Genomic DNA, 12,242 nt, shown 5'->3' on the forward strand with positions numbered 1-12,242 from the left:
GCTCTCATCTGCCTTGCAGGAGGCTCTTTGGCCCTCTCAGGTTGGACCAGGGGCCCATTTATGGTGGCCTTGTGCCTGCCTCGTGGTGGGTCGTTCCTCCTGCAGCTTTAACAGAAAGCAGACGTCTCTGGGGGAAAACTATGCCAGGATATTTTTCATCCAGGCAGGGATGGAGCTCTGGAGAATATATGGCAACAGCGCCGAGCCCCGGGTTTATTCTGTGTTTTTTATCACCCATCTCGTTGTCCCAAAAGATGTTGGGGGCTGCAGGACCCCCAGGGAAGGATGCAGTCATGGGATGGTTGGATGGAAGGGACCTTAAAGATCATCTCATTCCGTCCCCTCTGCCATGGGCAGGGACACCTTCCACCATCCCAAGGGTGCTCCAAGCCCTGTCCAACCTGGCCTTGGACACTTCCAGGGATCCAGGGGCAGCCACAGCTGCTCTGGACACCCTGAAACATCCAAAACCTATGGAATGTTTCAGGCAGTGTTTGGGTCCATCAGGTTTTGCTTGATATGGTTTTCTTTGTGCGCCTGACGAGCTGGTGGCTGTTGGGTTTGGGGACCTGCTCAGGGTTGTAAATATCATGTAAATTTCTGTTTGCACCTGGATGAAACCCTGGACCTCATGGTTTTTCCCAAATGTGGAGCAGGAGTTGTGAGATGACATCTGATGCTGCACCTCCTGGTCAGTAAATCCTGAGCTGGGATTCCTGGCTCTCCCACCCCTAAATCCTGAGCCAGGGTGATGCTCTGCAGCTCTGCTCTGTGCCACCCTCACCTGAACAACTCCCTGAGCCCCAGCAGAACAACCCCCTCTTGTCTGAGCCTGGGGAGAGAGAAACAGTGAAAAATGAGCCTTTAATTCCGCACAGCCTCCCTCCAAGAGCCACTCTCTCCCTCTGGAGCTGGCAGCGCTGCGTGTGAGGGGCTGCGAGCTCAATCCAGGCTTTGTGGGAGCCTCCCCAGCCCGTTTGCTTGTGGTTACGAGGGCGGAGGGGCCGGGCAGGCACCGGCTGCTCTCGGTTTCCCTGCGCCGTTCCTGGCACCGCCGGCAGAGGAAGCGTTTCCGAGCAGAACCGAAACCACGAGTAACAGCCAACACCACGGTGCAAACCGTTAGTAAACCGGGCTGGGCTGCCCAGTCTGCCGTGCTGGGGGCAAGCAGAACACCCAGCCACGAGAAGGGTGGGGGAGTGCACAAACCTCGGGTGTCAGAGCATCTTTTGGGGCGTTTCCTCACGGTGGGGTGTTCTTACGTTATGCAGAGCATCCAGGGTGGGTGATGGGGATATCCTCGTGCTCCTCAACCCCCAGAAGGCCAAATTTTGTCACCGTTGCTTTCAGCCCCTCGCTGGGCAGAGTTTCCTGCGGGCAGACACGGCCGAGTGTCCCGGGAGCCCCTGGAAGCGCTGCCTCCCTGTCCCGGCCGCGCTTGGCACCTCCGGCTGCCGCTGGCAGGGGACGCTGCTGACTGTCACCCATCGCGGGGGGGGACACTGAGCTTTTGAACCCCCCCGGTGACTTTGGGGACGTTGTGGCGATGCCTCCACGGCAGCTGCTGCCGCCGATATCCCCTCGGCTGCGGCTCCTTCCCGGCAGGGCTGGGAATGGATATTGAGGAGATGACGTCTCTCCCACCAAGCGGGGAAGGGAAGGGGGGGGACGACGACGAAGTTTGGCCGCGAGAACTCCTAGGAAAGATGTTTGAGCCGGCCTGACGCTCGCTTTTCGCTTTTCTCCCTTTACCCGCCCCCTCTCGGAGCTCCCAAATCTCCCAGTCCCAGCGGCGCTGGCTGTCCCAAGCCCTGCCAGCTCCGGGGACGCCGCAGGACACAGCCAGCTGCGGGCAGAGGCGCACGCAGGGAGTTTTGGAAGTTTCTGCAGGCAGCGGCTCAGCCCCCCATCCATCCACCCACCCACCCATCCATCCCCTCACCCTCCCGGCCATGCCGGGCTCCAGCAGGAGAAGGAAAGTCGGAGCCGGGCTTGGGCTGAGGGGCCGGGAGTAGGAAGCGATGCCTCTTTCGGAGAGCTCCTATCTGCCCCCCGCTGCCTTTGTCCTGAGCCACGTCCTGGGCATCGCCGGCGTCCTGTACTGGAGGAGCCGGAGCAGGGAAGGTAGGGCAGGGACCGGGGGGTGCTGGGGGGGCACGGAGCGCTAAAATGGCCGGCATGACCTGGCACGGGTCGTTGTCCCTCCCCAGGAGCCGTGGCAGGGACAGGGACAGGGACAGGCGTGGCTGTGGGGAGGAGGGAGGAGGACACGGCAGCGGGGAACGCTCAGTGGGCTCTGAACCCCAATGGGAAGGGGGGCAGAGGTTTGAGAGCCTAAATTTGGCCTCAGCACCCATCTCAGGCCTGTGTGGGGCTGGGGGCGAGTGGGATGGGGGGGGATGAAGCTGCTTTTTGTCCAGCACGATCCCACGACACGTGGCTTGGGTTCTGCCTTCCCTTCTGCCCCGGTCCCCTCCCTGTGGCTCCCTCAGCTCCCAGTCCCGGCAAGACACAGCCCCGGGAGCTTCTCCCGGAGCTGGCACGGCCTCGCCGAGCAGCTGGGGCTGACCCTGCCTCAGTTTCCCAAAATAGGGCCCGCACATGACTGCTCAAGGAGGGCGAGGATTTGTTACAGGGGTGTGGGATAGCTCCAGGCCCCAGACAGGGACTTGGGAACGCCTTCTCCGTCCCGACCTCTTCCCCCTGGGATTTGTTTGTTTTGATTCCTCGGTCTTTCTTTCTTGTTCTCGCCGGTGCCGCCGCATGGGGCCCTTTCCCCGCGTCCATGACCGATTCCCTCTTTTCTTTCCCTTTTTTTTTCCGTGCAAAGGGGCGGGACTGCGCAGCCGGGCAGCGCCTGCGGGCTTTTCCCTGGATGCTGCTTTGGGATCCGCTTCTTCCTTTCTCCCTCTGAGCTACTGGGAGAGAGGGAGGTGCAGAGGGAATTGCACAAATGTCATGCAGAATGCACCCTGTCACCCACTAACCCCAGCCTTGCTGCAATTCCTCCTGCTGACCTGCCACTTAAATCATCTCCAGTGTTGTCCAGGGATGTTCTTGGCTCCATTTGGGGACCTCTTAGATGCTTCCCAACTGGACTATCTCTTCCCCATGCTGATCTGCTGCTTCATCCTGCTTGGAGAAATGTTCCCCCCACCCCAAATCCACCCCTTTTTGAAAAAATCCCGGAGTCGGTGTTGCAAGCAGCGATTATATTCAAAACCATTTTTTTTCACTACTTTTTTTTCCACAAAAGGGCAGGTAAAGCCCAATCCTGGAAGATCAGGATCATTTTGCAGCAGTTTTTTTTGCTCTGTGATGCTCAGCCAGCTCTGCTGAGCATCTGCCCTGCTCTCCTTTGCATCACCACATCTCAGGTGTCTCCCTCATTAAGTATCTGGGTGTTGGATACTTTTCCACCACAGGTATCTCTTGTGCATTCTTCCAGGCTGAATCAGGCTCCGTTTCCTCTCCCTGGGTGAAAGGCTCTGTAAATCCTGCCCTGTTGGCTCTGTTGTCATGATGGATTATGTCAGCTCTCAAGTTGGCAGCCAGCATGTTTTAAATACCTTGTGCTCCTCAGCCAGCCAGATTTTTTTTGCATATCCCCCCTCTCAGAAGTGCCAGGTTCAAAAAGCCCCCTGTACATTCTCAGTCTTTGCTTGTTTTGAAGGGAGAACTCTGGGTTTAAATGCTTAAAAAGTTGGAGTTTTGGCTTTTTAAACCCCTCCTTTGCCCCATGGCTGGCTCTTGTTTAATCCCACTTTCACCCTGGGTGTGGGCTTGGAGATATCCTCGAGATCCCTGTGAGATCAGTGCCCTGTCTGGTGTCTCCTGTGTTCCTTTGGATTTAACAGCAGGAGGAAGTTTGGAAACCACTTCCCAACTTTATCCCAGGAGCTGGTGGGCAGCACAAACCCCCCATGTTCCCTCCCAAGGATGGCAGAGGGCCGTGCCAGGGAGGGCCATGTGTGGGTGGCATGGAGGGTGCAAAGGCAGGGTTGGGGTTAGGGATGGTGCCTGGCCAGGCACCTTTTATCCTGCTGGTTCCTGGGGCTCTGGCAGCAGCCTGAGGCAGGAGGAGGCACACAGGGATGGAGTGTGGCAGAGAGCAAGGCCAGTGGTGATGGAGGAGAGATCTGGGGGGGGAGCAGCAGCTCCTGGCTGGACGTGTTGGGAGCTGCTGGGGACAGGCAGGCTGCCAGGACAGATGGGAAGGGAATTGTCTGTGCAGGGCCTTGTGGTGGTGCTGGAGGGGTTCTCTGGCACCCAGCACCTGTGGGAGCCATCCCTGTGACGATGGGAAGTGCCTGGGGATGCTGAGGTCCCACGGGATGGGGAGTGGGAGTTTTTCTGTCTGTGCTCAGCTGGTGCCCCAGCAGCTGTGGGGCAGGATGGTTTTCCCTGTTTCCTTTCACTGGGTGAGTTCAAGAGCAGAGGAAAAGCCCCAGGCCTCACCCTTCCCCTTGAGCCTCTCTGGGGGATTTGTGCCATGGTGTCCTTGTTCCTTTGGGATCCCCCGTTCTTGGGATGCAGTGAGCTGAGTTCTGATGAGCAACGTTAGGAGAGGAGATGGGGAGGGAATTAAACCACGTGTGATCCTGCTCGTGGTCTCTGCTTGCTGCTGATGCTCCCTGTGCCTCTGCCACCAGCCCTTGCTCCGTGCCCTGTGTGAGGGACCTGAGGCTCTGCAGTCCCTTTTCCTGCCACTGGTTGTCTTTGGAGTGGGACAGATTTTCCTTTCCTTTTCCCTGTAATCTTCCCTCTGTCCCTGCCCTACCTGCCTGCTGTGCTTCTGCTGAATGTCCCTGGATGGTGGCAGGGTGGGTTTTGGTGGCTGGGGCCAGCAAACCTCTGCTAGAACAGGGACAGGACGAGCATGGGGGGGATTGCAACAAGTTATTTGTCAGGGTGACTCTGGAAAAGATTAGCTGGGCAGAGATAAGCTTGCAATGCCTTAATATTGTTAGTAAGCAGTAACCAGCATTATTATTAGCTCAGCTGATAGCACGGGCCCCGGGGCTGGGGAGGTTTAATCTGGTTAGAGCCCAGGAACCACCCGGAGGAGTTGAGTCAGGGCAAAAAAAAAACCAGAGGAAAACCCCCCATTTCTGCAGAACATGGGAAGAGGGATCTCGTGGAGCAGCCTTTGGGCTGTGGGCACTTCTGGGATGCAGCGCTGGAGGCGGCTGGCTGCCGACTGGCCGTGCGGGACCCGGTGACATCCATGGTGACATCCATGGTGACATCCATCCTCTGTCCCCGTGCGATGCTCGGGGACGCTCTCCCTCCTCCCCGAGGCAGCAGCGCGGCTCCTCTCGCCCTCCAGGCCGGCAGAAGGGCTGCAGGGGGATTATATTTAGAAGAAGAGGAAGAGAGGCGGTGATAAGGCGGCCCCCGTTATCTCCCCGCATGCCGAGCTCCAGCGCCGGGACCGGGACATGATTTGGGCAGAAGGCGCGGGCGGGCGGGCGGGAGCGCGGAGAACAGCCCGGCATTGTCCCTCCCGTCCCTGGTGCAATTAACTGGAAAACAAGACGAAGAAAAACAAGCCAAGAGCCGGGCCAGCGGGCAGTGCCCGGCTCTGCGGGACCAGCCCGTGCCCGCATCCCGGTCCCGCCGGGCTTTGGGCTGCGGGAGCCGCTCCGCGCTCGGCATCGCTTCGTGCCCACGAGCCGGAGGGAGCAGCGGCTCTGCCCTTGCGCTGCTGGGAGAGTTCCGAGCTGCTCTGCCGGCCACCGGCACCGCGGCCCGGGAGGGTTTGGCGGAGCTGGGAGCGGTGCGAGGTCGGTGGCGATGCCGCGGAGGAGGAACGGCCGCTGCCCGCTTTGCCGGGGGCATCGGGGGTAGGAAGTGGCTCGGTGGGAGGAGCTGTGGCCTTGAACTCATCCGTCCGCACCCGCCGGGGTCGAGCTCGGCGTTGGAGGTGCCGGCAGAGGACCCTTGCCCGGGTGCCGCGGCTTTGCCGGGAGCTGCGCTCGCCGTCCCGGGCCGGGGCCATGGAGAGGCGGCTCCTGCCCGGGGAGAGGAGGCGGCTCAGCGCCTGCCTGGTGTGCCGCATGTGCTGCATCGGTCAGTACCCCCTGCCCGGGGACTCGGGCTCCATCCGTACCCAGCGGACACCGGAGTGGGGAAGGGACCGGCTCTGGAGGGGTCTGGTGAAGGAAAATCCCTAAAAACAAAAGTGGGAGCGACGCGGCTTCCTAAGGCTGGCACCGGCAGCTCCGAGCTCCCGCAAGCCGTGCCAGGGCTGGGGCATGGCGGGGTGGGAAGTGAGGGTGGATGTGGCTCAGCCCACGGGTGGTTTTGGGCACCTGGTTCCGTGCCGTGGCCTGGGGTTGGAGTGGGACACGGGGAGGTGACGCTGGTGTCACCCCGTGCCACGTGTTCGCGGCGCTCTCCGAGGGGGAAGCCGCAGGGTGGGTGAGGAAGAGGAAGAACCGTTGGGTGGTGCTTTCCAGTCTGCGAGGTTTTTCCCAGGGTCCCTGGGGCTGTGCAGGGACCCCCAGCCATCCCCCCATCCCAGGAGGGGGTTCTGGGGCTGTCCTGGGGAGCTTGGCCTGGGAGATGCTGGGTTTTTTCATTTTTCTCGGTTTTTGGTTAAAACCAAAGCAAGGGGTGCTGCTGTCTGGCAGACCCTGATGTCAGAGATGTATTTGGGTGAGCAGGGCTCATCCTTTCCTGAAATATCCGTGGGGTCCTCTGGGCTGGAGATGCTGTGCTCGGGGTTGTGTGCCATGGGTTGGTGCTGGGGATCTCTCTGTGCTCCAAGGTGATGTTGTTAAATCCTGCCCTGAGCCCCCTCGCTGCCTGGGGAGCTGAGTGGGACCCCCCTGCCCTGTGGGACCATCTCCTTTCACCTGTTTGCCTGTGTTTTTCCTCTGGTATTATTTTTTTCCTGGAGCAAAAAGCCTGCCCAGAGCTCCCTCATCGCTGCTTGGCATCACCACAAATCTCCCATCCCGTCCCCTGCCACCCCTGGGGATGGCACCCACATTGTCACCCTATCCTGGCAGCACTCAGAGCTCCCAGTGTCCGGCCAGGGCTGAGCTGTGGGACAGAAATAAACACTAAATCCTGGCAATCCAATGAACCAAAAATACAGGGGCAGAATAAGCTGCTAATTGCACACCCGGCCAGGACCCGGTACGGGACATCTGGGGGTTTATGTAACACCCTAAAGCCTTCCAGGAGTGGGCAGGGGAGGGGAACACCCTCCCAAAATCGTTCAAACCCCCTGTGCTGCCTCTGGGGGAGGTGGGGAGGCACAGTGGGGAGGAATTCTTTGCTGCCGGTTGTACCTATCCCAGTCATCCACGCTGCTTTCCTTAAGTATCCTTATTCCCAGCCAAAAAAGCAAGGTGTGTTTTGTTCCGGCTGGCATTTCCCTGCCCGGGGGGGGGATGCTGGAGCCGCGTGAACAGCCCCATCCCGCAGCATTCCCTGAATAAGCTGCCTCTGTTCCCTGTGCCCGCCCGGGATCCGCGCTGGCACCGCCGGCGATCCCTCTGTCTCTTCCCCTCATTTCAAAGTCGTTTGAGTTTCTGCATGAGAACCACCGACCAAGAGCTGCCTTTGTCTCCTTTTGACAGATGAACGGGACAGAGTCCAAAAGAAAACCTTCACTAAATGGGTCAATAAACACTTGATGAAGGTAAGAGTCACGGATTTTGTTGTAAAGGCACCGAAATGACCGTCTTTGTGTCTGTTATAGCTCAGGACTGGCAGATAAATGCCTTTTTAAGGGTTTTAAAGTTTTTTTTAATGCCAGCACTGTTTGTTTTGAGCGCTGATATGAGTCAGAGCAGAGCAGGATGTGCTGGAAATGTGCTGGAGCCTTTGGAGGGCACTGTAGCATCACCACAGAGCCCTTTTATTGCCTTTCCCTCCTGAGCACCTGATCCTTGCTTAACATGAGGTTTGTGCACCCTGGGGGAAAGGAGGGGATCCTGAATCCCCCCTCTCATCCCCTTGCCAGGAAAAAAGAGCCGGTTTTGTCCCTTGAAGGATGCTCCAGGATGGAGACAAGATCCAAAGTTTGTTAAGCAGGATTAACGTGGCACCACGAGGTGCCTCCTGCTTTCTTGGTTAATGCTGGGGGGGTTTTAATTAATTCTCCATTTGCCAAAAAAAAAAAAAAAAAGGAGGGAAAAAAATGTTTTGAGCACTAGGTGTCCCAGCTGTGTTTTCCTGCCAGCTTTGCAAAGCTCTGTGCCAAGCTTTTGGCTGCTTCCTAAACCTTGCAGAGGAGGGGAAAACAGAGAAAAATCTTGAGGCTGCTGGGGGAAAATATCCAGGGATTCCCAAGTGGGTAAAAGCCCAGGACAAGCTCTGGGTGTTGGGGGAAGAGAGGCTGCACCTGGTGCCCGTGGAAAGCTGCTGTGCTGCCAGGTGGGAGGAATGTGAGAAGTTAAATTCAGGAATTAACTGAATCGTGGGGTTACCTGGGCTGCAGATGGTGTCACAGTTGGATTGGGTGGGTGAAATTGGCAGCAGCTTCTGCCAGGCCCTTGGGGAAGGGGGAGGCTGATTTTCCTGGTCATGATTTTACTTTCCCTGCTGATGATTTTGCTTTCCCTGGTTATAATTTTGCTTTTCCTGGTCATGATTTTGCTTTCCCTGCTGATGATTTTGCTTTCCTGGTTATAATTTTGCTTTTCCTGCTCATGATTTTGCTTTCCCCGCTGGTGATTTTGGCATCACTGATGGCTTTTCCCCTCCCCAGGTGCGCAAGCACATCAATGACCTCTATGAAGACCTGAGGGATGGTCACAACCTCATCTCCCTCCTGGAAGTGCTGTCGGGAGTGAAGCTGGTGAGTCCCCAGGGCTGGGCAGGGATTCTGGAGTCCCCCTAAACCCTCTCCATCCTCTCCCTGCTCCCCTTCACCCCCAGCCATCAGCTGTCTTTTCTCACCCCCTGGTTTCAGTTTCAAATATCTGTCATTGTTTCTTTTATTATCATGAATATTATTATTTACTGTTACATTTCTCACTGTATTTTTTAGTTATTTATTTGTACTCAAACCCCTGTTCCCCAGGCTGGTCTCTCACCTGGTTATAGTGCCTTGGGTAAAGCCCTCTTCTTGCCAAGTTTTACACACCTTCACCTTCCAGATGTGGCTCCATATTTAAAATCATGCAAAACAGCAGAATTTGTCCAAAAACTGCTTTTGTGGCAGCGTGCCCAGCAGATTATCTCAGATGTGACACTCCTGCCTCGTGCTCAGCTCCTGGGTTTGTAGCAGCCATTGGTGCCTGGAGCGTAGAGTTCCCCCTCCTTCCTCCTCCTCCTCCTCTTCCCTCTCTGACTGACACACTCCCTCAGCTCTGGGAAGATCCCCATTGCCGTGGCACAGCAGGAATTATTTTAGTTTCCCCCAAAAATAGGATCTGGGCAAAGATCTCCTACGTCCCTCCTCACCCTCCGGAGACGCCAAATCCGATTTTGCGGGGGCTGCAAACTTGGATCACTCCACTTGTGATCCAGACAGCTTCCTGCTCCTCAGCTTCCAAAATCAGGAGGGAATTCCAGTCTTGGAGCCCAGGGCGTGCTGGAGACCCAGCCACTTTCACCCCATGCTGTTGCTGTCTTTTTATTTTTTGTTTCTCCTCGTGCCTGGCTGTTTCTCCTGTTGCTGTCTTTTTATTTTTTGTTCCTCCTCGTGCCTGGGTGTCACATTTTGGTTTCCATTCTGTGTCCCTGCCGTGCCACCCTCCCCATCCTCCTTAGCCTGTAGAGCCAGCAGCTCAGTGGAGCCTTCGCCTGGTGACAGCTCCGGCCTGGTGCCGTGCGAGCAGCGAGGAGGAGGAAGATGATGATGATGAAGAAGTAGGTCGAGCCTGCCCCTGCCACAGCAGCAGTTCCCTGGCAGTGCCACCAGATCATCCAGTGCCATCCCAGCGGGGTTTGGGATAGAACCCAGCCCTGGGTGCTCTGCTGGAGCAGGAATGTGTTCCCAGGCTCTGGATTGTCTGTGTGTGCACTGCGGGGCCAGCCTGCGGGCAGGGCACGCCACCCACCTGCTGTGACAGCATGTGTCCCCTCCACGGGGCGGGAGGGGACAGCCACGGGTCCCCCACGCTGCTCGGGGCCGTGTGAGGGCTGCACACCTGGCACTGCATGGACAGGCTCTGGGCACGGGCACCTCTGGGATCCTGCATGGGACTGGGGTGGGAGTGAGCACAGCACAGCCCCAGCTGAGGGTGGGACCCCAGAATGTGCCCAGGTGTGTTTGTCAGCCCTTGTGCTCGGGGTGACAGTGCCCTTGTGCAATGTCACCTCCCTGGAGTGGGCTCTAGCACCTTCCTGATGGTCCCCTGCAGCCCTGGAGGTGTTCCTCTTGGCAGGACAGCTCTTCTCCTTGGCAGGGACAGCTTTACCCCTTGGCAGGGGCAGCTTTACCCCTTGGCAGGGACAGCTTTACCCCTTGGCAGGGACAGCTTTACCCCTTGGCAGGGGCAGATTTCCCCTTGCAGGGACAGCTTTCCCCTTGGCAGGGGCAGATTTCCCCTTGCAGGGGCAGATTTTCCCTTGGCAGGGGCAGATTTCCCCTTGGCAGGGGCAGATTTCCCCTTGCAGGGACAGATTTCCCCTTGCAGGGGCAGATTTACCCCTTGGCAGGGGCAGATTTCCCCTTGCAGGGGCAGCTTTACCCCTTGCAGGGACAGATTTTCCCTTGCTGGGACAGATTTTCCCCTTGCAAAGACATCTCTTCCTTGCTGGGACAGCTCTCCCCTTCAGGCAGGAGCAGGAAGGTGGCTCGGAGCACTTGGGGTGTCCCAGCAGTTCAGAACATGGCTGTGGGCTGTGTCCCCCCACCAGGGTTGGGATGAGATGGTCTTTAAGGTCCTTTCCAGCCCAAAGCTCCTGTGACTCCATGAACATCCTGGTGATTCCTTATCTGGAGGCTGGGATTTGGTTTTGGGTTTTGTTCCTCCTGCTCCTGCTGATTCAAAGCCTCCCATCCCCTTTCCCTGGCCGTGGCTCAGCTGATGGAAACCTCTGGAAATCCCTCAACTCCAGCAGAGCTGGACAAGGCCCAGGGTGTCTCCAGTGCCCCTTCCCAAGGGATTCAGATTCTGGAGCAGCCCCCCCTGCCATGTGTGAGAAGAGCTGGAGGGGCTGGTGCTGAGGTCAGGGTTCCTCTGCCATCAGTGGGGACCTGCAGTCCTGAGTCCCCCTGTCCTGAGTCCCCCTGTCCTGAGTCCCCCTGTCCTGCCTCTGCTTCCACCTGGACAAACTGGACTCTGTACCTGAGTCCACCTCTTTTGCTGAGCCCTCTTCCCAGCTTGTCTGGCTGTCCATGAGCTGGGCAAGATCCTGCCCTGGGACCTCAGAGGTTGAGCCAGGCCTGCACACAGACCCTCAGGGCCTCAGCAGAGGTCTGGATCTCAGCATCTTCCCACCTCCATCTCCCAGCAGGGCATTTTAACCTTTTCCCAGCAGGACTCTGCATAGCAGTGACCTTATTTACTCCAGAGCAGGACGTGTGGGGGGCACAGGGGGTCACAGCAGCACGCTGACAGCTCCCAGGGGGGGTCACAGTGCATGTGGGGTGCTGCCAGCCCAGCCCCACCAGCAGCCTGACCTAAAAGTTCTGCCTGTGTCTTGCAGCCACGTGAGAAGGGGCGGATGCGCTTCCACCGCCTGCAGAACGTGCAGATTGCCCTGGATTTCCTGAAGCAGCGACAGGTGAGGGCTGATAAAAGCTCACCCAGCAGAGCTGGGTGGTTTTGTGCATCCTTTGTCTTGTCTGAGGCTTTGGAAGGAGTGGAGAAGCAGCCTGTGCTGGGGTGTGCCCGTCGCTGTGGCGCTGACGGAGGATGGATTGCAGGGGGATTTTCCCTCTGGGTGTTGTGCCTCTGGAAACCATCCCTGCACACCAAAACCACTGTGAAAAAGGGACCTGACCCCAGCTCTGAGAAGGGGTTGGCAAATGTCACTTCTGCACCACAAAAAGGCTCCCCTGGGGCTCCCTGGCAGATCCCTGCTGTGGGGGTGGGCGGCTGTGGCACGTCTGTCCTTCCCACCAACTTCTGGGGGGATGTGGCAGCTGGCTCTGCCCAGCCCACACAGCCCTCCCCTCCACAGGCTGGCTCTCCTCTGGATCTCAGCATGGATTTGTTATCCCCCAGTTTTTGGAGGACAGGCTCTCTCCAGCAGGCTTTTGGGAGCTGCACAGCCCTGGGCAGATCCTGCCCAGAGCAATGGGATGCATCCCGAGACTTGTTGGCTCTGCA

At 57.9% G+C, this 12,242-nt stretch overlaps 1 protein-coding gene across 2 annotated transcripts in view; it reads left to right on the forward strand.

Moving 5' to 3' along the window:
* Window positions 1–12,242, forward strand: part of MACF1 (microtubule actin crosslinking factor 1) — a 139,390-nt gene that overhangs the window by 23,785 nt on the left and 103,363 nt on the right. For both annotated transcript variants that reach the window (XM_050983184.1, XM_050983185.1), the window contains exons 2-4: window positions 7,593–7,654; window positions 8,726–8,815; window positions 11,617–11,694. In XM_050983184.1, coding sequence (XP_050839141.1) covers window positions 7,593–7,654; window positions 8,726–8,815; window positions 11,617–11,694 — 230 coding nt within the window. The remainder of the gene's footprint in view (window positions 1–7,592; window positions 7,655–8,725; window positions 8,816–11,616; window positions 11,695–12,242) is intronic.

This window comes from Serinus canaria, chromosome 23, assembly GCF_022539315.1.
Source record: "Serinus canaria isolate serCan28SL12 chromosome 23, serCan2020, whole genome shotgun sequence".
In the NCBI taxonomy this organism is placed as follows: domain Eukaryota; kingdom Metazoa; phylum Chordata; class Aves; order Passeriformes; family Fringillidae; genus Serinus; species Serinus canaria.